Source organism: Lutjanus erythropterus, chromosome 10 (genome assembly GCF_056507025.1).
Source record: "Lutjanus erythropterus isolate fLutEry1 chromosome 10, fLutEry1.hap2, whole genome shotgun sequence".
Classification (NCBI taxonomy): domain Eukaryota; kingdom Metazoa; phylum Chordata; class Actinopteri; order Lutjaniformes; family Lutjanidae; genus Lutjanus; species Lutjanus erythropterus.
In genome coordinates, this window is record NC_139326.1 from 19,292,180 (window position 1) to 19,318,927 (window position 26,748).

The window sequence follows — 26,748 nt, forward strand, 5'->3', positions numbered from 1 at the left end:
TAGAAATATTTCTTTATTACTTCATCTACGGTTCATTTCACGGCAGATTTCTCACATTGATTGTGTTACTATTTACCAAGTCTTCTGGGCTGAATTTACTTAAAATTATGTGCTTGCAATTTCTGTTTTCTACAAGGAGAATATCGTTCTCATCATCTGTCCAGGTTGGCTTTTAAGTACATTTTGTTGATATTACTTTAGTGGTAAGATTAAGATCTTGAATGCAGGGAAAGTGTTTGTGAGGTGACTTATGTTTTTTAAGATTTCCTCTGTGACATATTTCTCTTTCTTCTTGTGGGCTGTGCGGTGACCTGATATGAAAACGCTCCACTCAGGCACAATGAACCGAGGATTAAACAGAAACTTTGATGAGGCCAGATAAAGCCTTTGTGTTTACTGTGATGGATTATCAAGCTGTGGCAATTTTAAAGTCTGTGGAAGTTGTTTTTTCCTACAGTGCAAGAGAGAAGGAGGCAACAAATGGCTTGTCTTGCAGATAGGAGTATGAGCATCTATTATTTCCAACTGCACTGACTGAAAACAACAGAGAGGAATAAAAAATAGGTGAAGGGCATCCTGGACGATAGGCAGCAACTTTAAGAACTGTTTAGAAACATTTAGTCAGAAAAATGGAGAAAAAACAGCAGGTCACTCATAAGCCATAACTGCATAAATCAGTATTTCGGGACAGACTTCCTGCTCTCACAATTTACCACTCAGCCTTTTGACTCAATAAAGTCGACAGTGTGTGCACCCATCACTCTCCTCCATCAGTCTGTGGGCTGGGAATCGTTGCCTTTTTAAAAATAGAGCATCATTGACCTATATATCAGCAAAGATCTCACGAGGCAATTATTAACTTTCATATCAAGGTTATCGGTCAGATACGGTCATTATTGTGCTTGTCTTTAGGATTTGACAGCTAATTCTACTCCCTGATGTCAAGACGTCTTGATTTTGAAGACCTACAGGTCAAATCAAAGGGGAAATGAGTTTCTTGTGTTTATGCAACATTAAATCAAAAGGAAGAACAGCACAGTTTGAAGTTGGTCTGTCTCGTTTGCCTCATTACTTCAGACCTTGCTGAGTGAATAAGGTAGTTCAGTGTTATTTATGTAACATCTTTAGCTCTGTTTTTTTGTTCATTTCTGAAGTGTTTTTATTTTGAAAGGTTCTGTTTTTATCTCTGTTATTACTTCAGTGTTTTTTATTTGGCCTTGTGGAAAAAACACACTACTAAAGATAAGAAAAGCTTGGCGCTCACAATGTTCAAATGAAGGTTACTAAATAAAAAGGCATTGTGGTTGCGAGTGTCCTGACAGCGCTGTGTTTGTTTTCACTTCAGGTCCTTTCGGAGGAGCGTCAGAAAGGAGGCGTTTTCCTGGGTGTCACTCCTTTGTTCCAGTTGTCAGAAAACAGGCAGAAGCTGCACCGCTTCATCTCACAGTACCTCTACAATTAACGTGTTTAACTGAGCAGCACGACTTGGGGCCTCAGCTCAACGTTGTTTTTGTTGCAGAGTGTGACCTCATCCTCTGTTAAGAGTCAGAGAGGCTCGTGTTCGGTGTTAAAAAACGAGGCATGCTGAGTCGGGACGCTCGTGCCTTTAGGTTAATTGCGTTTTGATTTTTCAGTGATGAGACATTGATTTTTAAGTTTATCTTTAGTAATAGCATTAGCATAAAGCCACAGGAGACAAGGATTATGAAGTCCCTGTAATCAGCTGTGAGGACTCGTGTGAGGCAGCTCCTGTTTCGACCATGTTTATGTTGTATTGGAGGCCGCCAAAGTTTTATTTGTTGTGTGAGCATTAACCTCAGTTCTGCATTTTTTCTGGTTTTTCACACTTTGATCAGTTAAAGCAATAAACTAAACCATTGTTCATGCTGGCATAGCTCATCATTAACTCGGTAGATATCAATTGAATCCTTGTACACAGGAATAAATTACAGTAGTATATAATGCTTCTTTTTATATATATATACAATTTCTTCACTCTGACTTGCTCTCCTCCTGGATGTAGATCTTTCTGTGCTGACTCAGACCTCAGGAGAGTCTGTGTGTTCGATGTGGACCTTTTGACAGTGAGATGTAGACAAATCGATGCCTGACTTCAAACAGGACATAGATCTTTTTCTGGCAGACATTAATATTTTGGAGTTTACAACCATCTGTTTGTACAGTCGAGTCTCAGTCCGGCTTTTTTCTTTAAGCTCAACTACGGTCCAAACCTGCAGCTGATCAGTTCCCATTGACCGTGAAACTCTACTGCCACCCAGTGTTGAAAGGAGTGTACTGTCAAAGCCTCAAAACCTTTCACACACGTCTCACCGTGGCTGGGTCTTAAATCCACATTACATACTAATTCTATGCAGGTTTGGAGTCTCTATTGGAAAAGGAGGTTGGGCGGTTGAAGTGTCAGTGTTGCAGTGCTAAACCCCAAATCCAGTGAGCGTATTCCAAAAAACTGAAAAGGATTTGAGTTAAGGAGGACAAAGTATTCACTCACTGTGATATGAAAGTGAAATAAGTATTAGTATGAGAGTATTTTGTCCTCCTGAAGTTGCAAACTTGTGCTAGCTGTTGTGGATGAGGGTGAAAAATCATCAGAATCAAATACAAAAAAAACAAATGTTACTTCTGGTGCAAGCATTATATAATTTCCCATCAGTATTAACAAGTATATTGATTTCTCGCATAGTAAACACAAAAAACAGTGTACCATAAAGATTTGTCTGCGCCAGTGTTTCTCATATAGGGGTGTGGGAGCCCCAGGGGTCTGTGACACTGCATTTATTTTATGATAAGACTTTTTGCAGTCATTACTTATTTACACAAACTATTTCCTTTCCACAAACAATTTTATAGGCTTATTATATTCAAGTCCCAGGCTAGGGCTGATGGTGCTCCTTCTAAGACGTTTCTTTTGTGTTTTTCTTGCGCATAACTAAGAAGAAGTGTAAAACATGCTATGTAAAATTATTCCATGGAACATACATGAGTTTGTCCACCATGTATTTTCTATCTTGTAAGGGTCCTTGGATGAGGAAAAATTGAGAACCTCTGCTTTACAATCCATACTGCATACAGGCACTGTGTTGATGGTATTTGGACACAGCTCAAGATCACACGTAGGTAAAAACTAATGCAGTCCAACACAACAACTCTTATGATAACACAGTGCAGTTCAGCTGCACCACAGACTGGATCCCCCAGAATGATCGTACAGTTGAATTAACTTATACATCCATTCATGTCGGGAGGATTTATGGCAGGACTGTATTAGCTAGCTGCAGTTGTTTTTATAATATGCCAGAAAACACATCTCGTGCTCAACAATATCTTGTCTAAAAAAACTGCCACTGTTGTGTGATGTGATTTTCTTATTATGTGTTTCTTCTGCACTTTAGCTCATTGTTAGGATTTCTTTGACTACATCTGCTTCGATTCTTGTCTTCAGAGACACTGTCCATCATGTGAATTTCAGGGGCAGCTGCAGCTAAACTGGTCATTAACTGCAGTGTTTGATTGATGGAAGTGTTCTTGAGTAAGACAGTTAACCCCAAATAACTCTCCATGTACAGTAATTTTTTGGGGAAAATATAATATAATCTGCCAAATGAGTGTAATGTAGTGCTGAATTTTTTAATTAGTCAATGGTTAATCATATAATTAACAGGTACAAGTCACCTCATCACACCACTTCAACATATAAATGGGTCAATTTAGTTACAGGATTTCTCTAAAACTTTCTGTCAGTACAAAAAAAGGCAACTTTGGTGATTTCAGCAAAAAGAAGCAGCAGCAGGCAGGTACATGAATCAAAGCCCCAATCGAAGTAATTATTAAAAATTTTCTCCCAGGCAATGAAAGGGACGCACTCTGAAGATAGCATATTTTAATTTAATTCATTTTTTTCCATTACTGGATTCCTGCTTACTTTTATGATAAAATGGCTGTTTGGATCCTCCATGTTTGTAGAAAAATAATCAATTTATCATCCTGGATGGCAAACATAATTAGAATAGATTCGAAATACTTTTTATTTTTACATAACATTAAAAAAAGTCAGCAGGTTAGAGTTCTGCTCTATAGCATGAGTGGGTGGCTGCTGATAGAGGGTATTTTTACAGCTAGAGATGACAATGACTCAACAACTGAGGTCAGGCTGTAAAAACACCATGTTGAGTCACGTAATTATACCGTTTCATGTGGTAAAAATACCATGTTTGCCTTCCCCTCAATTATTGTAGTATCACAAATAAAACATTCATCATGAAACACATTTTAGCTGGTTTTCACACATTCTATTCAAAACAAAAATCAATTCAACCTTTTACAAATAATAGTTCATTATGTGAAGCAGTTGATCAGACATTCAGTTAATAGAAACAGCTGATATTCCTTGATGGGTTCTTGGTGTTTTCAGCAGCTTGTCTCAGGGTTCAGACCACTTTGTTTATTATAGATCCTAATTGATCTATCTGGCACTCCACCACATCTCCTTTCTGAAAGAAAAAAAAACAGTTAAACATTAAAATGCTTTAGTTTCCTTGTTTTCTATTAAAATAATATGCTACAGATTACACAACAGTCTGTCTAGATGGTGGCTGACATGCACCCTAAAGGTTCACCTAAAAACCAAAAAACATAACTACGCTATATTTAGAATATTTTCAGTTTTACCTTGCCATCAGACAGCCTGTTCAACCAAGAAACCACTGTTTTACAAGCCAAATATTGCTCTCTACAAACCAGCTCCATTGTCATTTTACCTTGCAGAGCACAGGAGTTGCAGGTCTACCACTGCACCAGTTGCTTAGTTTGCATGTGTTATTCTGTGACTTGGGTGTTTTAAAAGGTTAGCTCAGATACACTGAAGTCACACAATAACACAAACTAACTAAAAGACTGAGGCAGCAGTAGACCAGCGTCTGTTCTGTGAGATATAATTAGTGATTTTGCCAAAGGAGGTTTGGCTGCTTTAAAGAGAGTAGCATTTAGCTTTATATAGCGGCGGTTTCCCATCGTAAAGGGCTGTCTGACAGCAAGCTAAAGCAGTAAAATGTATTAAACATACCATACACTTATACTGATGGCTAAAATACATTTTGTTGTTCACCCTGTCCAAAACAGTAAATTGCTTAGCTTCCTGCTGGTCCTGCTGGTTTTCCGAACTGGGGGCATGGCGACTGCAATCTACTGCAGGTAATACACCGACTATGGATAAGTATCTCATACAAGGCCACTTCAAATAATGCAAACTATCCCTTTAAGTTCTTTTGGATAAAGTGAGAGTAAAACTGGAGTTGATGTGCACCTGCAGACACAGAACATGTACTGACTAGCTCTACATTTTTCACCTTGAGGAAGACTGGTGGCTTTCTGAACACACCCACACCCGGAGGAGTGCCTGTTAGGAACACGTCTCCTGGAGTCAATGTCACAAACCTGACAGGACAAAAAAAAACAAAACAAAAAAACACACACACAGTTCAGAAGTAGAAAAGAGCATGTGCTATACAGTAGCATCAAAATTAGCATGATTTACTACTGACTGCAGAAAATGAGGAATCTTTTCTCATGGTCATGCAACATGATTTATAAGCCCATTTAGATGATATAAGAGCATGCTAACCAATAACTTCCCCAAATGATCCTCATGCACAGTCCAGATCCTGTGAAAGGTGCTTTTGGCTGCCACTATTACAGAATGACACAGCATCATCAGCAGTAGGGTGAAGGGACTAAGAGGCTTTTCTGCCCAAGAATCTCAGATCAGATCAGGGAACGCTCCAGTTGGTCAGGGTGCTTTAGGGCACCAGGGTGCCAGCCGCTGTCTTAGCTGAAGCATGTAATTTCAGCTTCAAGCCTGTGATGAACCGAGGCCATTTGCTCACACCGTGCTCCTTTTGTGGATTCATTTCAGACACGATTTGATTTGCATAATTTCTTAAATGGAAACTCTGCACTCTGAGCTTGAGTTACTGAGGCAGAAAAATGTAGAAGTTCTGTAGTAGTAAGAAAATCAGTATGTGAAGTTGAAACTTGCAACATCTCTCTGAAACAAAGACACCATCATCATGAGTAGGTGATGCACTGACTGGACTTACTTTGAGACCCAGGCGATCAGTGCCTCTGTCTTAAAGATCATCTGATCCGTGTTGCTGCTCTGGACTGTGTCTCCATTAACCAGGCAGCGGACGGCCAGGTTGTGAGGATCTGGAGTGGGAATTATACAAAAAACAGCACTGTTGTCTTTAGACTTTAGAATGGCACTAAAACAAACAATGATACTGAATAATAGCAAATACGGGGTATCTGCAGGTTTTGAAAAGTATTATAAAGTGTTGAATTCGGTTCCATCAAAAAAGGCCTTACAATGGTCTTGAAAAGAGATGTGACTGACCAGATCCAATATCAGTATCAATCTGCCTTCTGATGTAAATGTTACAGTGCCACACACTTTCTATTTCAAAACATTATGCTAAGCAGTGCAAAGTGAGAGACAAATGGCTCTTTTCACTTTTTCAAGTTTTCTTTTCACTTTTTTTTATGATAAGAAACAGCTGGACTGAGGAGATGTACTAGCCACTCTACTCATGGTGTAACAATAAACCAGCACAAAAATGACAGTTAGCGATACAAACCACCATGTTAAAAATAACCACTGAACAAACACATTACAAACACGTGACAAGAACTAACAAACGGTAACATTTGCATTTTAGAATACAAAATAGTAAACTTCAAAATTCCCAGCAATGCATCATGGGAAATTCTGCAAATGAGTGCCATCTCTCAGCCTGTCAGCTGCAGATGTGAATGTAACAAGCCAGAATCCTAAAGCGCCTCACTATTGTTGCAGGATGCCACTACACAAGCTTTCAGTATATCTCTGGTCTTGAATTTTTCTTCTTGCCTGCCATAGGCAGTAAATTCAGTTAGTTCAATTCAGTACTTTGCCATATCAACATCTTTGGAATTTACCTTGATTATCTCACTTATGGACACAAAAAACAAAAATCATTCATTCATAAAGCACAGCACAAAAGTATAAAACATTCCTAACCCATACAATAATCATAAAAGCATAAAACAATGGGTAAAAAACAAAATCCAACACATAAGAACACCATAAATGACACTAACACCTGTAAGGAAATTTGAGGCAACATAATTTGACCCACTAGATAAAGTGCCTCACAACTAATTTGCCCTCCTGCGTAGCCTGCAGTTTGAAGTGTTACGGAGGAGGATGTGCTCTTCTGAAACCAGAATGATTTGGTTTTAATGCTTCTTGTAGGAGGGAAAGACATTTAAAAAGGTTGTTCGCCAGATAAGAGGGGTCCTTGAAGACTTTTAGGCTTTTCTTTTGTAATCTGGCTTTACTGATTTCTGTTAAGGGTGGAGCGCCCCCTCTAATTATTCTGGATGCAGTCCACACCACATAGTTATTGCATTAGTAAGGATGCTCTCCACCACAGCTCTGTAAAACTGCACCATACCACCCTGGGATGTGCCACATTTTTTCTGCTGTCTTTAGAAAAACCTCTGGTGTGCTTTCTTTAGGATAGTAGTGGTGTAATCCTCCCATTTCATGCTGGACCCCCCCCCCCCAGGAATATGTAGTTGTCCGCTTGCAGCATCTCCCATGTGAAGACTTTACAGTTTCTTTAGTCCAATAACTAAGTATGTCTGGGCTATGGACAACAAATTGCACATGAGCTTTGGGAAATTTTTCACCATTTTCTGAATGAAACAGCTAATTGATTAATTAGGAAAATGGTCCACAAATAAGAAAATAATCATTAGTTGCAGCCCTACATTTGTCATCAAAAGGAGATCACATTTCAATAGTCTAAAAATGTGTGTGATTTGGTTAAAGTGAGAGTGCAGAGATACAGAACTGCAGAATTTTACTGTTTTTCCACTTTCTCTGCGCCAGAAACTAATAAATCCCGTAAGACAAACTTTTTTAATATATGTGATATAGTCTGAAATTATGTCAAATGCAGTATTAGGCTATTTAGGCTGAACTGTCGAGTGTCTTCGAGGTCAAATAACATAATCATCCTACCAAGGAACTGAGTGAAACTAAACAACTGGGAATCATCTGTCAGAATGTCTGCAGAGAATTTGTTATCAAGTTTGACCACCTGCGTCCTCGCTGACAAAAAGCCAAGGACCCATTGGCACGAGGACTGTGCAACATCCAAGAGAAGGAGTTTGTCATACAGCCTGGATGAGAGACTAGTATAAAAATCTGAACAGTAAATGACAAACAAGACCCTTGCATAAGTGTCAAGGGTGTTGAAAAATAGAGTGCAGCACAATGAAACTGCATCATAAACAGACCTATTACCTTTATATGCAATCTGAAAAGGCTCTAAGACAACACGGCATTCAAAGATTTTCATAATAACAGATGTCCACATTCACCTGAAGTGTTTCCACTCTCACGAATATTTACCATCATCGTACAGCTCCAATCAGCTAAACAAATTACACTTTCAACAGAACTGCAGCCTCTTGACTCAGATGTTCCTGAGGAGCAGAATCACAGATAATTGCACAATTCGCCCTTTCAGTCTCGCTCTCTCTGTAGTTCTTCATTTCCTCTCACCTTTCACAGCATCTGTGGTCACTAATGCGGGGCCGAGAGGACAGAAGCTGTCAAACGTTTTTCCCAGCAGCCACTGCTTCCCGTTGCGCTTCATCTGCCAGTCACGCGCACTGACGTCATTGGCGACAGTGAACCCAGCCACATAAGAGAGAGCGTCTTCCTCCTGAGCAACGAGAGGAGTGGAGATGCAGTCAGAATAAATGCTTCAGCAGTGCATCAAAGGGTCGAGGCGGTCAGAGGTGATGCTGTGATGCTCACCTTGATGTGTTTTCCTTTTCGTCCAATCACAAAGGCCAGCTCCACCTCCCAGTCCACCTCCTTTAGTCAGACAAGACATGACAGTGTGTCGTACGAGATAAAATGGCGAAGTTAATCTAAACACTACAAAGACACTCTAAACACTAATATTTTTTTTAGTGCACTGTTGATGCACATTATTGTCCCACAGTCTAATGCACAAACAAAACAGAGGAGCTGCTCACAGCTGTAAACAATTTAAATATATTCCAAATGATGAGACGGCTCCAAAAAGTTCTTAGAATTCAATGAAACTAAGTATATGATATCCAGCACCACACATACTGCATCATTCCCTGTTTGTGTAAACAGTAGAATATGCTGATTCTGTGTCTATTAACTGCAAAACCAGTATATGATAAAATAAATAAATAAATAAATTATGTACAGACTGCAAACAGTTCATATATAGCAGTCATTCCCAAAGACTGGGTCGTGACCGAGAGGTGAGTCACAGGTCGCCGAATAAATAAAACTATGGAAAGAATTCTGCAAATATAGGATTTATATCAGCAGTACAACTTTTATAAAACATTTAAAAAGTGGATATTGTCATACTGATGAAAATAGAGCCTGTTAATTCTGCCTAAATGTACTTATTATGTCTCATTTATGAAGTAGACTGAAATATCTTATATTGTTTTCCTGATGAGAGGAGAGGTAATAAAGACAATTAGATGACCTGTTAATTCGGTCTAAATGCATTTATATCTCATATCATTACTCTGTATCACGTGTCTTTTCAATAAAATGTGTCATGATACTACAAGGTGATCCAGAGATGGCAGAAAAATGGTCAGGAACGTTCAATTATGCACAAATTAACTCTTCAAGATTTATCGATCAGGCGGTTTGTGACCTGGATTATGATGGTTTGTCATTTTTAAAAAGTGGGTCCACAGAAAAAAAGTTTGGGGATCAATGATATATACTGTAGTGTGGAATTGGGTCGCGGCCCAGGATATAGTCTCCTCAACATCTGCAAAACAAGAAGAGACACTAACATTAAATGTGTCTCTTCTCCTTAAAATGTTAACAAATCTTCAAGTACAAATGAATTTGTCCTGAAATTTATTTCAAGACAAAAAATAAGATACAGTGCTCAAGACACACTCACACTATGGAGAAAGTTTTCACTTACGATAAACTTTTATTTATCAGTTGCTTCTGGCGTTCACTCTCTTGTATTTCTTCCTGTAAAGCTCTTAATTGCCTCCTGTCTTAAAAAGTGACATAAATAAAGTTTGCCTGCTCACCTGGCTCTCTGAGGGCAGGATGATGTCGTCATACGGGCCGGTGATGGCGCTGGGGAATTTGCTGAAGATGATTGGCTCTTTGGGGATCGGGGCGTTCTGCTCCAGGCAGTGGTCCCGGTAGTTCATACCCACACACACCACCTTCTCCGGTGCCAACACAGGAGACAGCAGCTGGATGGCTGATCGCTCCAGCACACACTGACCAGATGACAAGGCTCTGAGGAAAAGGAGGCGAGGAGTCAGCAAGGACATTATGATCTGGAACAAAATTGATTTAAGAAGAAGAAAATGACTATGTGGGCAGAAGACGATGCGGAACAAGATTAAGCTGTCAGAACAAAGAGAGGGTGTAGGAAGAAGATGCAAATTTAGCAAGTTAATTTCAGAAGATGATGTTTCACCAAAAAAAAAAGATGATTTAGGAAGAAGATGACTGATCAAAAATCTTTTTTTAATTAAGGAAGGGATGTTGATGTACGAGCAAGATGATGATATGAGAAACAATTCAGGGACTGGGACGGGACTGGAAAATAATCAACAGGAGCAAGAGAGACTGAAATCATAGTAACAGGTCAGGTTTTTATGTATAAATATGCAGTTCTAATGTGTATATAGGCTATTTTCTTTATTTTAAACAATGCAAGTCATTATATTGTGTTTTTTTATTCTGGTGTCTGACAATAAATCCCAGTAAATCTTACAAAATGAAGAAGAAGATGGTGATTTAAGAGCTAATGTTGAGTCAAAACAGACTGGACAAAGATATTTGGTGATAATTTTTTACTGAATGTAAGAATGTGTTTTGTGTGTTTGGTACCTCTGTGCACACTCCAGACCTGTGTCTCCCAGCTCTAGCAGCTCCCTCATCGTCGAGGGCATGGCGGGGTCAAACGCCTTCAGATCCACCACGCCGAGTCCCTCACCCTGCTCCACTCCCACTCTGATGCCCCCACTGTCACCATGGCGATGAAACTGCACCAGACGCATGGCAGCACCACTCAAGCCTCGCCACTGTGTGTTTGTTGTTTGCCTTTGACGAAAACAACTCCTGAAGCTGCAAAAGGAGCGAAGAGGAAGTCTCATCTGTCGACGACAGAGGAAGTGAAACTGAGGTGAGGAGAAGAGGAAGGAGAACAGATGACCAGTGACAGACACACACATAGAAAATACAAATCAAACAAAGAAAAAAATATATATTTCTTTTCTGGTCATGTCATGAAGACTTTTTTTTCGTTCACCAAACTAGATTAAAGCGCCTACACATAAATCAAAACCTTTTATTTATTATTCAATTATCATTATTTACCTACTTACTTATTTATCTACTTCAGTTACTCAATTAAATCTTGAGTCTATAGTCACCTTGGGCCGTAGGAAATAAAGCAGCTTCAGATTACAGGTTTTGTTCAACCAGAAGTACAAAACTAAGATATTAGATTTTAAAATTGAGCTAAGCAGAAAAAGTCTCACATTTATGTGATGTTGGAACCAGAGAAAGTATTTTTAGGCTGCAAAATATGGTGACAAAAAAAGATATTGTGATTTCGACATGATGGGAATGAGATTTTTTTTTTGTTTGTTTTTTGCATCACATTTTCATTTCCTCTGAAAAACTCTTAAAATCATATTTATGTGACATTTGCACGTTTTCTCACATTTGGAAAACAACATTTACAGACCAGAGCATCTCTGCAACACTACAGTATTCATTATAATGCTTTTCTCACACGTTTTTCAAAATCAAAAACTTGGATAATGCACTGGGCCATATTGCGATTCTGATAATATATCGATTACTTGTGCAACCCTACTTTCCTTGTCAATATATGGACATGTAGATACCAAGCTTTGGCTTTCTTTGGAAAGAGACGGTCACCAATTTTCCAAAAATATAACCATAGTTCCCATGTTTACCGAGGAAATCTGCCAACTTCTGTTACTTTTACCGTTTGAGGGTAAAATCACGGGAACAGTGAGTACAAATTGAGCAACATATGAAATGCACCCAGACTAGTTTGTCGAGAGGAGGCTGCAAAAATTGGGCGAGAGCAAAGTGATTGTGCCGCCTGCTACACCACACAATTGCCAGTACTTGCTATCATTGATAGTAGAGCTGTAAATCAATCCCACGATAAGTTCTACCTACCTGTCGCTTTGCAATTTCGTTTTTATCTCAGATATAATGCCATTTCAAGAGTGACCCTTAAACTTGCCACTGGGTAAACAGGACAGCCACTACGTTTTTCCATGCCCTTTGTACTGTCTCTAATCAATACATACCTTTCCGTTTCTGCACAGAGAAACTTCTTTGAACTGCTTCCGGGTAGTGCTTTGTAGTCCATGAGGTGAGTCCTGTCAAAAACAAGATAAACTGCTTACCTGAAGGTAACGACAGAGGCTAACCATGATCATTATTATTCGATCCTTTCAATAATTCATTTATTAGTCATATAATCACCTCAATGCTGATTTTTGCGTTTCTTAAATCGGTTCTGTGAACTACACTTCCCTACATTATCCTGAAATGCGCCTTAGTGTACAGTGGGAAATGGGCAATTGCCGTTTCTACATGGAAACCCTAGATTTCCAAAACTCTCGCGAGATTTGACCTTGTTTCTATAATGTGCGCCTCATTCACAATAAGTATGTTATATAATGTAATAACAATAATCTGCGTGAATTTAGGAACAAAAACTCTCAGTTACGATCAGGGAAATAAGATTTTTGGGGTTAAAATGGTCACTCTCGCGAGATTTTCCGCGGGTCCGAGGTTCCTATAGATATACCCTTAGCAGAAACCCTTAGCGCACTGTGGCTATCTGCTGTAAATATTATTATTTTCACATTGAAAAATCAGTATCTAGTACACACGTCAACTACTTAAACAATTAATATTTCAATTGAAATTAGTATAACACCCAAAGCTCTTAAATTAGAGAAAATTAAAAATTTTACGACTCGGGCGGTCGTAATTACGAGCTACGAGAAGCCCGCGAAGGCAGCACGTGTGCAACTTAAAGGATCATGTGATCAACTAGGAGAGGAGTGAAGGGAAGGAGCCGTTGTCACCGGCTCTCAGCTGTCTCTTTCGCCCTGAAGACGCCGGAGAAGGAGGAGGACTACAAAATGTGCACCAGGTGAGATTAACAGTTGCTTTTATTTTACCTGTCCCGTTTTTTTCCCTCTCTTTTTTGATTACGTGGTTTTCTCACGTGCAGCTTTGTGCCGTGTGCACTTTGTGCATGAATGAATTGGCCATAGAGGCTTTTGTTAAAGAGATTTTCCCCACAGTTCTGTGTATGTGTTTCTTCAGCTGATTTGGATTAGTTATTGCAATAATCCGTGATAATTTATAGCCAAATGCTCCATTTGTTTATTTGCCTAACTCATATCTGAAAGTGGTCAAATCTGATCCTCTCATGATGCAATAGAGGTTTGATATTTCTGGATTTAGTTTCCACTAAAAGGGCCCACGCAGTCATTTTTGCTCAGATTTCAGTTTCAATATGCTTCCCTGAATTCTGCTCAAGTGTCATATGATGCCAGAAATGTCTGACTTGTGTAGAAATTTGACTAGTTGACAAATTTATCATCCACTGCAAGTTGTGGTTATAGCTCCCAGGAAAGTGCACACTAAGTACAAAGTTTTGATTTCACTGTAGGGGGACAAAGAATCAACAAGTTACATTCCCATCAGCTGTTAAACATCAACATGTTTAACAGCTGAAAATAAAGCAGATCTCAAAGGTCTTGCCAGTTTCCACACTTTGTCCTGCTCTGTTATCATTTCCCTGTAATATAAAATCTGACATGAAGTCTAAATGTGTAACTCTGTCTGATAAATCATAGCTTTTCTGTGTCTGCTGACTTTGCTTATACAAGAGGAAATGACTGTTGTGTATCCTTTGTGTTTCTCTGTCCAGCATCCAGCCTATAGAGTGGACCACTGACCTCAATAACCAGAAGTGAGTATTAGGGATAAATGCTGAGCTTCCTCTTTTTAGCTGCCTGTCAGGGTGCCGGTAGAACATCTGTGCACCGGACCAAACAGTTCTGTAACATAATGATATTGTCTTCTTTCTTAGTTTTGATGGCATCGTGTTGGTGACCCAGAGCTATGACACGCTGCCCAAAGAGCTCGAGTGTCTGAAAGCACCACTGCAGGACTACAGCTCTGTAAGTCTTCTGTTCTTCAACCACACAAACCTGAAAAAGATTGAATCTTCTCTCCTTTTTTGTTTGTCTCGTTCACAGCCAGACTCTAGTGACACGCATTCACACACTGATACAGATTACTGTTTGTAATGGTGTTATCAAGAATAGACAAAGACAAAATGTAGGACTGGAAAAAACGTTGGGAATTTAAGAATCAATATGGATGAGTGAAGTTAGAGTCGGAACTGATCCTGAAATCTTAAGTGCCTTTCCTTCTTTGCCCTTTCCTGAAAGAGTACGTATGTGGACGTGTTGTGGGATTAAAAAAAATCATCTCAGATTTAGCAACATTAATGATATGAACATTTTGACATGCCTTACCATAAAACTCACAGGTGTATTAATGACTGCTGCATCCCACATAGAGGAGGTCCTTGTGTTGCGCATGCTGCTTTACTGTCACTGGGACACCTAATGAAACTGAGCCTTAATTAGACCGAAGTCCATCTGTGCTTTTCCTGCTCTGATAAGTCAGAGTGTCTGCTGTGCAACTAGTCCATTGCAGGTGATTATCAGCAGGAGGTGGTATAATGTGTTTTCTAGTGATGATGGTGTGTTACGTATCGTCCCCCTCTATTCTTCCTCTAGGTGGACAGCGGTCTGGGTGAGGAGGTGGTGGTCCTGAAGGTCCCTGGTCTCCCTGGTAACCGGCTGGTGTTTGCCTCCACCGGCCCTGTAAACCGAGACTATGATGATGTCAGACGCTTCAGCGATGCAGGAGTCAACGGCATCAAACGGTCAGTTGTTGGTGGCTGATTTTTTTTTTCCGCCCGTTGTCTCTCATCTTGCTCGTTTACCACCGGGTCTCTTTGCTGTCTCATTCGTCTGTGTGTCTTTTCAGGGCATTGAAAGCAGGCATGCAGCGCCCCCTGCTGGTCTGCCCCCCACACAAGGACTATAAGAACAGCACTCTGGTGGCTGCACTCGGGGCCCTTCATGCTCTCTACATGGTGAGAAAACACATTAACTCATTCTCATAAATAAAGGCAAATAAATAAATAAAGATTTTCAACCATTCTTTTCCAAATTCATGTCTTATCAGTCATCCAACTTTATGAAAGTGCAACACTATTTTGCCACGTTAAGCGCTGGTGTGCATTCATTATGATCCTCTACCAAAGAACAAAACACATTTGAAGCTGGTTGTTAAGTTACAAAAGTTTTTTTTTTTCTCAGCCTGGTTAACCTTAAGGGACACACAGGACAACCCACTCTTCTTTTCCTCTTAGTCAACTTTTGTAGAATAACATGAATGCAGTTAATTTTTGGCCAGAGTGAAGTAAATCTTGTTCAGTGTGAAGTCATATGCCGCGCTCGAATTACACCGTGGCTTTAGGGGGAGGCCTTGGAGGCTGGGCGAGTACTGCACACATGCATGCATATATGTGAATCCTATCATATCAATCCTGTGGCAACGGAGACAGAAAAATTATTCACTATTGAAAATTAAAAAAAAAATCTCTCTGTGTTTTTTAGACACAAATGATTGGAAATTGTTATGTGTGAATAAATGGGCATTGACAGGTTGTTTATGTTTAGTCTATTATTTGCTTCAGGAACCCAGGAACAATTGTATACAAGAGAATATAACAGTGGCACCAAATATTCAGATATTTTACCCCTGTCAGAAACCTGTGGGTGATGTCATGGACGCTCCATCCACTATTTATTTTACAGTCCATGGTTTGAGATAACAAGTCTCTCCTGACACATTTTAATGCCAGATGTGAACTGTTGTCCGTCTCAGCTGCATCTGCATGTATATGAGCATGAATATATGTAAAATATATGGCAAAAATACACTGACTTGTTATCATTTTTTCCCCCTGCAAAAGCCCCTGGAAGTGCGGGAGGGGAATGTAAATCCCTCCGACTACAAGGTGTGTGTTCTGGGGCTGTGGGCAACACAGGAGGCAGAGGGAAAGAGGCTGGTAGAGCTGGCTGAAGCTCTGGAGAGTGGGAGGTGGGTCAAATATTTCACCTCATTATTCCCTACTAAAGGTTTCTCATGTCGTGTTGTCCGCTCTTTCATCCAGCTGTCCTGTTTCCCCTCCTCAGACTGGCATGTCGTGACATCGGCGGCTCAGACCCTGAACGTATGGCTGCTCCTCGTGTGGCTGATTACGTCAAGGAGCTCTTCAAGGACAGCCCTGTGCAGGTAGCGATAAATGTCATATCATGTGCACAAACAGAATCACATGATTCTGTTTTTTTTTATTTTTCAGCATCTTGTTTTCCTCATAAAAGTCATGAAGATGTTTTGCAACAATTTTAGTCACAGTCCAAGACAGTTGTGTGAGTGTTTGGATCTTATGTGGCATTTAAAAGTCACTGATTGCTTCATCTTTCTTTGTTTATTGATTTTAAGGTTGAAGTGGTGAGCGACCTGAAGGTTCTGGAGAAGGAGTATCCATGTCTGGCTGCAGTCAACCGCTGTGCCAACAGTATGAGAACATATTTTGTTTTTATGATTTATTGACACGGTCCTGGACACATATTTTTTATGCCTGTTAAATGTGGATGTATTTTAAAATGTTTGCATACTTACTCATAGTGTCTCCCTCATACAGGTGTACCTCGCCACCAGGCCAGAGTTATCAAACTGCAGTACTGTGGAGAGGGACCCGTTCAAAAGACGCTCATGTTGGTGGGAAAGGTGAGGAGATTCTCAGACTTCTGTTCTTGAAACACTAAAACATTAAAAGAAAATGTACCAAATAAATATTTAGTATTGTACTCAACAAAGTGTTCCTTAAAACATGATCTAACACCTTCAAAAGATCCAGTAAATGCTGACCAAACATCACCAGACATTTGTAAGGCACTGTTAGTGAGAATTTAATACAGTGCAACAATTAAACATTGAGGCTTTTGGATCTCATGGATTGAAAACACTTGAATTATGTTGCACAAGCTAGAATATAGGAGGAAACAGGCTATTGCATGGTTTTAAACAATAGCTTTATCAATGTAAAGTTCGGTGAAAGGCTGAGATTGAACAGTAGTGCTGAATCTGCTTTAATTGATTTTCTGATGCCACTTTTATAAAAACAGAAAAATCCTGTACTACCTGCCCATCTGTAATAACATAACATAAATATGGATTCCCATTTTCCTTTTCACATAACACATGGAAATTCAACAATACGAACTCAGATACAGTCACTTAAAAGATTCAGCTACACTCATACACATAAATATTACTCACGTCCCAGTATTTTGTCTCTATAAATTTTCTTAAATGAAATATTTTAGTAGCATTTTAAATCATTATCCAGAGAATTACAGTTTCACTCCATATACTGACATACACATCTGCTTTAATGCAGTATGTGCAAATGCCTCCAAAGAAACTAAATATCAGCCTAAAGTACAAGAAAATATGTAAAACCATGCTTCGGAGTTCTAAAATGTTTTAATTGTAAAATACAATACAGTTTTCATAATGCTCTCAGTAAAGCTGCTATTATTACTTGATCCTGACAAGAGTAATCTGCAACCTTTTTAATGATGGAAGAATCATTTTACTTATTTCTTACATTTATTGGTTGCAGAAATGCAAAGATTTAACACTTTTATTTTACATGATGGTAAATTTAGATTTTTTTCCACCGTTGGTTGGACAAAGAAAACATTTAAAAGATTGGGATATAGGAAATAATAACAAAGCCAGTGATTTAATAATGAAAATAATCAATAGTTGCAACTGTTCATTTTAAACTAATCAGGGAGACATTTAAAGTTTGGAGCCTTGGGTTTAATTGGCTCAGTATTGGCCACTAATTAGGTTGTATTGTATCTGTATGTAACTGACTATGTAATAACTAGAGGTTACTTCTTATGTGGTGTTTTTTAGGGCATCACCTACGACACCGGTGGAGCAGACATCAAGGCTGGTGGTTTCATGGCCGGGATGCACAGGGACAAGTGTGGAGCAGCTGCCGTCGCCGGCTTCTTCCAGGTAATTGACCCTCAACGCTGCCCCTGCAGTGTTGTTTTAAGTTTGCGGCACTGCTTCCTCTCTAACCGCCCTCTTGTTCTGTAGATTTTAGCCAAGCTGAAGCCAAAACATCTCAAGGTTATCGGCTCCATGGCCATGGTGAGGAACAGTGTCGGTGCAGGTTGGTTTGATCCACTTTATTTTCATCATACATGTCCTTGTTTACATTTCTCTTTGTGTGATCTGTCTCATAGCACCTCTTTTCAAATGACTGTGCATGCATGTTTTGTCAGACTGCTATGTGGCCGATGAGCTGGTGGTTTCCCGTGCGGGTCGCAGAGTGAGAGTGGGAAACACAGACGCTGAGGGACGTATGGTGATGGTCGACCTGCTCTGCGAAATGAAAGAGAAAGTTCGTTATAAATACTTCTTGACTCATTTGTACACCCTGACCTCTTTTCTGCTGGTGTGCCTCCTCTCTGATTCTGATCATCTGTGTCTGCAGGCTGTACGTGAGACTTCTCCTCAGCTGTTCACTATCGCCACTCTGACCGGTCATGCCATCAGAGCCATGGGACCCAACTACTCTGTGAGTCCTGACACTTACTGAGAAATAATAAACTTTAAAAAGTCAGTTAATCCCCTGCTGTAGAAATCAGTGTTTGTACTCAGATCAGTTCTGAACTTCTCTCCTAATAGATCATCATGGATAATGGACCAGCCAATCGCACTGCAAACGCTGCTCAGTGGCAGAAAGGTGAGAAAATTATACAGATGAACAGCAGTGTGACAAAATGGTCTTGAAAAATGGAACAACTGAGCAAATGTTTTCTGCTGATAATGACTGAGATAGTAGAAAAAAAATATATATACACACACACAGTATAGTGACCTGGGCAAGAAGGCAGCTAAATTACACTTTATGTGCATGTTGATTGCATGTATACAATAAAAATACAAAATACTAGTAGTGCAAAGTAAAGACTAATGTCCGTTCATCAACACAACAGGTTCAGTGAACACAGGAAATGTATGCCAAAATTAATTATAAATTGTATCAAGAGCATTTTGCAATAAAAACTTCAGTTAGATTTTATTTAGAGAGATTAGGAGGGGTAGATTTATTTGAGTCTGTAGGTCACTCAAAGATGGACTCCTTTTCCTAGTCTTGGTCCACACAGGTGGCACATTTCAACAGAGTTTATTTTTGGATCTAAGATTGCAGGTATTTTGTATTACAAACTTGAACATCAATACATAAAAGTGATGCGGCTGCACACCATCCAACCAGAGTGTGCAGTGTGCACTGATGAGATCTGTACCCTTAATCTGAAATACATCTCAAAGCAGAAAACACAGGTGTCAACTACCTAATGTGTTTGTCGGTTGTTTAGAATCAAAGCTGTATACTTAGTTTAAAGGTGTAACCTGCAACATTTTCCTAAAGAAAACAATGTATAGACTCACATGATATAATCCCTTTCAGTCATCACATACAGCTACAAACACACACTTCTATATTATACTGTATCTGTAGAGACCCTCCCCTTTGCCTTTATTTCCTTATTTTTTTCCTCAATGTTTTGCTCTGCTAAGCACATTTCATTAGCCTAGAAAAAAATGTATTTTACATCCTGATACATGTAGGAACAGCTCTGACAAACCCTACTGACTCTAACTTTAAATGTGATCAGTTTTTTATAATATAATTAGTATAAATAATTACAGCAGTGAGACCACTCCTACTTATTACAGTTTCATTCTGGTCTCGATTTTAATACTTCGTTGCAAATTCAGTACCCTGGGCTGCTCGGCAGCTGTTGCCATTTAGACTGTAACACTCACTGAACCATTTCCAGCTCAACTGCTCCCCATCACTATCTAAACACATGGTCTTCTTCCTCTTTCATGCAGCTGGTGAGGTGTTGGGCGATGTGTTCGAGGTGTCCAGTATCAGACGAGAGGACTACGAGTTCCACAAGGGAAAGTCTGAGTACGAGGACATCCTGCAGTGCAACAACCTGCCATCCTCAGCTACACCACGAGGACATCAGACCCCCGCTGCTTTCCTCATCATGGCCTCAGGGCTTGACAAGGTGCTCACATGTTATCAGAATAAGTTATTTATGTGTAAGTATGAAAGATTTAATACAGAAGAAGTATAGTAATTAACTTGTGTTGTCATTTCCGTTTGCAATTCAGCATGGTGTGGATTCTGACAAACCTCTGCCGTACTCCCACATCGACATTGCTGGGTCTAGTGGTCCTTTCCCTGGTGTGCCAACAGGAGCCCCCATCCTCGCCATGGCAACCTACTACGTCATGCCTGATGGTCTCTAAACAGATACTCCCATATAAAAATGCTATGGTCTCTGCACTCAATGCCAACACAAATCTGTAACCGTCCAAATATAAATTAAATCCCTGCCACAACACGTAATGCAAAATTTTTCCATATGTGACATTCCCTAACATCTCAGATTGTTTTTCTGTAAGAATGTTCTTTTCTGCCTTTTTAATCTGCACCAAGCATCAAATGAACCTGTTCTTAAGTGGCCTGAATCAGTTTATACTCAGGGGCTAAATGGCAGCATAAAAATACCATCCTTTTTATATGTGTGTCTGTATGTGTACAACAAACTAGGGACATGGTCGTGTGAGTCAAACCAGGAACTCCTCATTGATCAATAAAACAAAACTGAAATTGAAAAGGTCACTGTGTTCTTAATGTACAATTATTTTTGCACAGATTTTCTTATTACACAAGTTAGAGAGAATGAGAAATATTACACCTTGTGGGGAAAAAACTGCTTCTGTATGTCATAGTTTTGACTTTTTGCAGCCTGCACATGTTCTTATCTATTAAATAAAATCTGTAAAAGAATAAGAAAATGAATGAAAATATGAAGACATAATGAAATATAAAAGAATTGTTTTTTTTGTTTTTTTTTTCTTATTGTTGTTGTGCTATTGCTTCAATGAACACATGAATCCTGCTAGGAATTTACCAAAGTCTGGGCAGGAAAGCCTGACAAAAACTAGTCAATTGACAGCTTGGCCCTTCAAGGATTAGCAAAACCAACAGGGAAAAGACTGAAAATTTAAAAAAATAACACCATATATTTAGAAAATAAATAATGTACAGGAAAAATAAGCAAAGAAATATAGAAATTAATATATGCAGATATACACTAACAAATACATATTAACATAAATAAAAATCCTTACAATTTTTTATTCATATTATGTTATTTGTCTTTAATTTTCCACTTATTTTCCTATTCTTTTGCATTTAGTCTTTTGTATGGCACTCCTTTTATTCCACAAAGAATTTATCAACATAAAATTGATCAATATCTTATTCTAATATGTATTGATTATTATAATTGTATTTATTCAGTTTTCATCGCGTCATATCTACTCTTTTTCTCGGGTTGTGTTTTTTCTAGGTATGTGTTTAGATTTCGTATGTAGTTTCTTGTATTGTCCTCTCCAATATGGCGGACATTAGTGCCCAATCGTTTTAGCCGCTGGGCGGCGAACAAGGACACGGAAGTGACGCAAAGACGCCGAAACATTAAAACCAGACATTAGCGCGCGCTTACAGCTCAAACCTTCACTCTGCAGTGAGAGCGGTGTCTGCGTGCTGCACCTCTGCTAGCTAACAACACAAAGACTGAACTTTCAGAGGAGTCTTTCACCTCTTATACTCGGTAATAAGTGAAACCGCAGCCTCCCTTTTGACGGAGTAGCGACAAAGGCGTCAAAAACAACTCTTCGTTTGAATCTACGCAGACTTAAAACTCCACAGCAACCATGTTTGAGGCTCGCTTGGTCCAGGGCTCCATCCTGAAGAAGGTGCTGGAGGCTCTGAAGGATCTCATCACAGAGGCCTGCTGGGACGTGAGCTCGTCCGGCATCTCGCTGCAGAGCATGGACTCCTCTCACGTCTCCCTGGTGCAGCTCACTCTGCGGCACGATGGCTTCGACTCGTACCGCTGCGACAGAAACCTCGCCATGGGAGTCAACCTCAGCAGGTAAACATCCACTTACACACAGCTCTGTTAGCCAGAAAATAGATGATTACATATTATTTCAACGTCAGTCTGTAGGCTTATTAGGTTGCTGGCTTGAAAAGTTCTAGATAATCTGCTGACTAATGTAGCTAGTTTGACAGGTCGAGTTGCCGAAGTTTGACGACTATAGCTAAATATAGTTAAATATTTAAAAAAATGGAGGATTTTTTTTTCTGTGTATTTAACCTCTAAAGTTATACACAGTTAAACGATTCTTCAGTCTCTTTTGTTAGCGTGAGTTAATGATCTGTGTGTTAATATCTGCACCTTACAAAGAGGGTAGCCATCATGGCGGTATTGCCCGGGCATGTCCCTGCACCGGACTCACCCTGCTAAGAGTTAACTCTTTATTGTCAGCGTTCAAACGGAGCGGGTGCGCGCGTGTCATTTACAAATAAGTAGACTGATTTAACGTTTAACGTGTTGTTTGATGTTGAAATGACATCTGGCGCAGTTTGAGGGTCATCGGCTAAATTTTAATTACGCAGTGACGTCATTTGAGCGCCAAATTCTACGCAGGGAGGGTTGGCGGGAATTGTTGTTGAACCCGGGAATTTCTACTTCCTTTTCACTGCCGCCTCTTTGTGACACTACGCCGGTTTGAATTAGTTGCTGAGCTATGATCTGATTTTGACAGTTTGCTCATTTTGCTCGAATGTAATAAATATATTTTGTCTTTAACTTAAGCTTTTAGTTCAGTGTTGGTAAAGTATCAGGGTCACAGAATTAGGACAGAAATGAGCGAATGAGACAAAAAATCAGTCAATGAACAGAAAGTGTTTGGCAGTGAATTTTCTTTTCTTCTTGTTAATTATTTATTTGTTCTTGCAGCTCTATTGGAGAGTGGCATATTCTCACATTTAACAAGTTGAAGGGAATAGTTCTTGTTTTCCCTACAAGATCTAAAGAGCTAATCCACCTCTTTAGTTTATTTTTATTCTTTAATGCCATAAATTCTGCAACAAGGACATCTTTCAATTTGTCCTCTGTGGGTTGTTACACAGTATTGACTTGACTGACTTTTTTTCCTTCCTTGACTTTCCCATACAGTATGTCAAAGATCCTCAAGTGTGCAGGAAACGAAGACATCATCACCCTCAGAGCAGAAGACAATGCAGACACACTCGCCCTTGTGTTTGAGACACTCAGTAAGTTTTTCACATTGAGGTACTGCCTTTAAAGCAGTAGTAGCTCCACTTGACAGATGCTGTTAAACTATATTTCTTCAGTATTAATGACTCTGTTTTCCTTTTCTCTTTTCATTCTTACAGACCAGGAGAAGGTGTCAGATTATGAGATGAAATTGATGGACCTGGATGTGGAGCAGCTGGGAATTCCAGTAAGTGTTATGTGACCTGTCTTTTTCTTTTCGGTCCAGCAAACTATTCATACACACTGTTCCTGACTCTTTGTCCATTTGTGCCTTACAGGAGCAAGAGTACAGCTGTGTGGTGAAGATGCCCTCTGGGGAGTTTGCCCGTATCTGCCGTGACCTGTCCCAGATCGGCGACGCCGTCATGATCTCCTGCGCCAAGGACGGAGTCAAGTTCTCCGCCTCAGGAGAGCTGGGCACAGGAAACGTCAAGCTGTCCCAGACCAGCAACGTAGACAAAGAGGAAGAAGCAGTGAGTATTGAGTGTTAACTTGGTTAAAATCCTCACTGCAGATCTGGACATTATTGGCAATATTAACAACATTGGTCCAATGAAGTAATGGCCATGCATCATATGTCTTTTGAAGATTTATAGTTTCTCTTGCAGACATGGTAAAAAACAAAGTTTGTAAAGGTTCAAATATACATTGCTCATCATTTTAATGTCTCAAGCTCCAAGCTTCCTCTGAAGCCATTTATTCTCTGAATGAGATGCATGTGAAATAAACATCTCAATGAAACCTCTCAAAAAATCTCACTCAAAGTTGCATATTGTCAAATTAACCATTTTTGTCAATGAAAAATAAGAAGTTACATAAATACCAGATGTATGTCTATGTATGTATTTTCCATTAGTTTGTCCACTAGAGAGTATTGACAAAGTTATACAGAAAAAATATTGACCGACATGTATAAACAGGCTGTTTCATTTAACCACAATACTGCTTTGTGTTTACCTCAAATATTTACTATCAATTTGTGTGTAGGACAATCAACAACCTAGCAATTGCTTTGCCAATAATTTATGATGTTTAATTGAAAAAACAAAATGACTTTGTCCTAAGCAACAAGTAATTTAGAGCTTTTCTTTAGACCTGAAACAATTATTCAACTGATAGTAAATTAATATGAATTGTTTTGAGCAAATTATTTTAATTCCAGCTTGTCACTTGTGGACAGTTTGCTTTTCTTTGTCTTTTGTGCTTGTAATATGATTATATTCAGGTTTGAATGGCTGGTAGCCTGACAAAATAAGCCACATCAAGAAGTCACCTTAGGCTACTCAAAAATAAGATTAAATAAGCAATAATGAAAGTAAACGCTAGCAACGTCCCTGCTTTACTTTAACACTGTTGTGATGGTACGTGTAGTTGGACATTCACCTTCACTTTCTGTTTTCAGGTTACTATTGAGATGAATGAACCCGTCCAGCTGATCTTTGCCCTCAACTACCTGAACTTCTTCACCAAGGCCACGCCGCTTTCCAAGACCGTCACCCTCAGCATGTCCGCTGATATCCCCCTTGGTAAGTGTATTCTTCTTTTTTTTAAGTTTGTGGAAAATCTTAATTTTTGACACATTTACGGACATTTTTATGACCCTTACTTGACTTGTCTTTCTACAGTGGTGGAGTACAAGATTGCTGATATGGGACACGTCAAATACTATTTGGCACCGAAGATTGATGAAGAGGCTTCCTAAGTTGTTTACAGCCGCCCAAAAAGGGAGAATAGAGAAAAGCAAGTGACTGAGACATGTTCTGAGTGATTGAAGGGCTGAAGTGGTGGTCAGTGGTTATCACTCTGAGGCTTCTGATGTCATCTCTAATGAGATTCTCAGCGCGAGGTCTAGTGTCAACTTTTATCACAAGTCAGCCGTCGGCCATATGAATGCCATCTGTGTGATATGATGAAGCTTCAGTCCCTCTGGAGAGGTGTTCAGAGCCGCTGGCTGAGGTCCAAACCGCCCCGGTGTAAACTTCAGCACTTGTTTGCTCCACTTTGGTCTCTCTCTCTCTATTTTTGTCCATTTTGGGAAAAACAGGTTTCAAATATGTCATTCCTTCTTGTAGATAACGCATTTGTAAATACTTCCTGTGGTCAACCAACCCCCAAATGTTTTTGTATTCATTGATTCAGTCCAAAATAAATCGAGGTCTTTCCAATATCCTTTTGTTTCTGACATTTGTGGACAAAAGTATCACACATTTATGCTCCTGACATACTCGCACTGTACCTGCACGTCTTCAGGGTGGACTTTGGAATAATGAGTTCAGTCTTGACATTTGAACTACTCGTCTTAAATTTCAACTATCTATTAGCCTCTTTGATCACACACGAAACCCATAGCCGAGCTAATGATCACTATTAGACCAAGTCTAAAACCTGCCTCCTAAGACTGCAGGGTAATCGCCTTATTATAGATTCATATTATTCTCTTTGTACTCTCCTTGTGATCTTGACTAACAGTTATCTCATACCATCCCAGTATCTACAAAAAGCCATGTTGGAAATGTTTTACACTGTCATGTAGTTTGTTGTATTGATCTAACCACACTGCAGTCAGTTGTTTATCAAAATATTGTTTCCTCTGCACAGGCAGCACAGCCGTGACCTGAGGCAGTGTGTTATCAGGTTGTACATCTGTCTCATTCTTGTAAACACTATCCGGTGAATGCTTTGAGTTGGAATTTCTTCAAATTTGATACAAATGGTGACTTGGACTTCTGAACTGATTAGATTTTGGTGGCTAAAGGTCAACATTGAGCTCACAAAACACGTTTTTGGCCATAACTTATAAATTCATACTCATATTCTCACATTTCACATAAATGTCTAATAGGATAAAATGAGGTGATGACATTTTGTATCTCAAAGGTCAACTTCACTGTGACATGGAGACTGCGTGTTTCTCATTGGAAATTAGTCACACGTCAAAATAATATAACTTATATTTGCAAAAAAAATAAAAAATTCAAGCTAAACTGCAACTGGACTGATTTTGAGGGCATTCAACTGCAAGGCAGTAATTCTTGTTTTGACTTGTGACCGCAGTCGTTTCCATTTGTGAATAAGTTCCATAGTAATGGACGATCATAATGTTTGACCAACTTTCAGCCAGTTTGAGTGTTTGTGTTCAGAACTTTACCAAACCGAGGAAACCAAAAGACTTACGTTTTTAATTGG

At 39.4% G+C, this 26,748-nt stretch overlaps 4 protein-coding genes across 6 annotated transcripts in view; 3 read left to right on the plus strand and 1 right to left on the minus strand.

Annotated features, from left to right (window-relative positions):
* gpat2 (glycerol-3-phosphate acyltransferase 2, mitochondrial) overlaps nt 1–1,884 on the plus strand; it is a 147,946-nt gene extending 146,062 nt beyond the window's left edge. The window contains exon 23 of the mRNA XM_084728525.1: nt 1,346–1,884. Within this exon, the coding sequence (XP_084584651.1) occupies nt 1,346–1,462 (117 nt within the window). The 3' untranslated portion in view covers nt 1,463–1,884. The remainder of the gene's footprint in view (nt 1–1,345) is intronic.
* Nucleotides 1,885–3,883: 1,999 nt separating this feature from the next.
* On the minus strand, nt 3,884–12,680 carry fahd2a (fumarylacetoacetate hydrolase domain containing 2A). Of its 3 annotated transcripts, none has more exons than XM_084728529.1 (8): nt 12,460–12,680; nt 10,997–11,262; nt 10,180–10,396; nt 8,885–8,944; nt 8,627–8,789; nt 6,114–6,222; nt 5,364–5,451; nt 3,884–4,508 (listed from the first exon to the last, which is right to left on the minus strand). In XM_084728529.1, exons 2-8 carry the CDS (start codon nt 11,260–11,262, stop codon nt 4,446–4,448), a joined length of 966 nt encoding a protein of 321 aa, XP_084584655.1. In that variant the 5' UTR covers nt 12,460–12,680; the 3' UTR covers nt 3,884–4,445. The 3 variants fall into 3 exon arrangements, with proteins under 3 accessions (XP_084584655.1, XP_084584654.1, XP_084584653.1); XM_084728528.1 differs by having other exon boundaries at nt 10,997–11,286; nt 12,326–12,465; XM_084728527.1 differs by having other exon boundaries at nt 12,326–12,464.
* Nucleotides 12,681–13,199: 519 nt separating this feature from the next.
* Nucleotides 13,200–21,045, plus strand: LOC146320307 (putative aminopeptidase W07G4.4). Its single transcript, XM_084728526.1, has 16 exons — nt 13,200–13,316; nt 14,103–14,144; nt 14,265–14,355; nt 14,983–15,131; nt 15,236–15,344; nt 16,230–16,357; nt 16,453–16,552; nt 16,763–16,838; nt 16,965–17,050; nt 18,251–18,355; nt 18,440–18,515; nt 18,628–18,746; nt 18,840–18,923; nt 19,034–19,091; nt 20,249–20,430; nt 20,537–21,045. Exons 1-16 carry the CDS (start codon nt 13,306–13,308, stop codon nt 20,672–20,674), a joined length of 1,554 nt encoding a protein of 517 aa, XP_084584652.1. The 5' UTR covers nt 13,200–13,305; the 3' UTR covers nt 20,675–21,045.
* An 886-nt stretch (nt 21,046–21,931) lies between these two features.
* Nucleotides 21,932–25,729, plus strand: pcna (proliferating cell nuclear antigen). Its single transcript, XM_084728531.1, has 6 exons — nt 21,932–22,371; nt 23,461–23,558; nt 23,682–23,749; nt 23,841–24,035; nt 24,965–25,088; nt 25,188–25,729. The coding sequence occupies exons 1-6, from the start codon at nt 22,151–22,153 to the stop codon at nt 25,262–25,264; spliced, it is 783 nt and encodes a 260-aa protein (XP_084584657.1). The 5' UTR covers nt 21,932–22,150; the 3' UTR covers nt 25,265–25,729.
* Nucleotides 25,730–26,748: the final 1,019 nt, after the last annotated feature.

Bases quoted from the DNA above. Each gene is read 5' to 3' on its own strand.
- pcna (XM_084728531.1), top strand. From the start codon at position 22,151: ATGTTTGAGGCTCGCTTGGTCCAGGGCTCCATCCTGAAGAAGGTGCTG. The intron at 22,372-23,460 runs GTAAACATCCAC...TTTCCCATACAG, and splicing joins ATGGGAGTCAACCTCAGCAG to TATGTCAAAGATCCTCAAGT. The intron at 25,089-25,187 runs GTAAGTGTATTC...GTCTTTCTACAG, and splicing joins GTCCGCTGATATCCCCCTTG to TGGTGGAGTACAAGATTGCT.
- LOC146320307 (XM_084728526.1), top strand. The intron at 16,358-16,452 runs GTGGGTCAAATA...TCCCCTCCTCAG, and splicing joins GAAGCTCTGGAGAGTGGGAG to ACTGGCATGTCGTGACATCG. The intron at 18,924-19,033 runs GTGAGTCCTGAC...CTCTCCTAATAG, and splicing joins CCATGGGACCCAACTACTCT to ATCATCATGGATAATGGACC.
- fahd2a (XM_084728529.1), bottom strand. From the start codon at position 11,262: ATGAGACTTCCTCTTCGCTCCTTTTGCAGCTTCAGGAGTTGTTTTCGT. The intron at 10,397-10,996 runs GTACCAAACACA...CCTTTTCCTCAG, and splicing joins GGTCTGGAGTGTGCACAGAG to AGCCTTGTCATCTGGTCAGT. The intron at 6,223-8,626 runs GTGAGAGGAAAT...TTCCCACTCCAG, and splicing joins GACCACAGATGCTGTGAAAG to ATCCTCACAACCTGGCCGTC.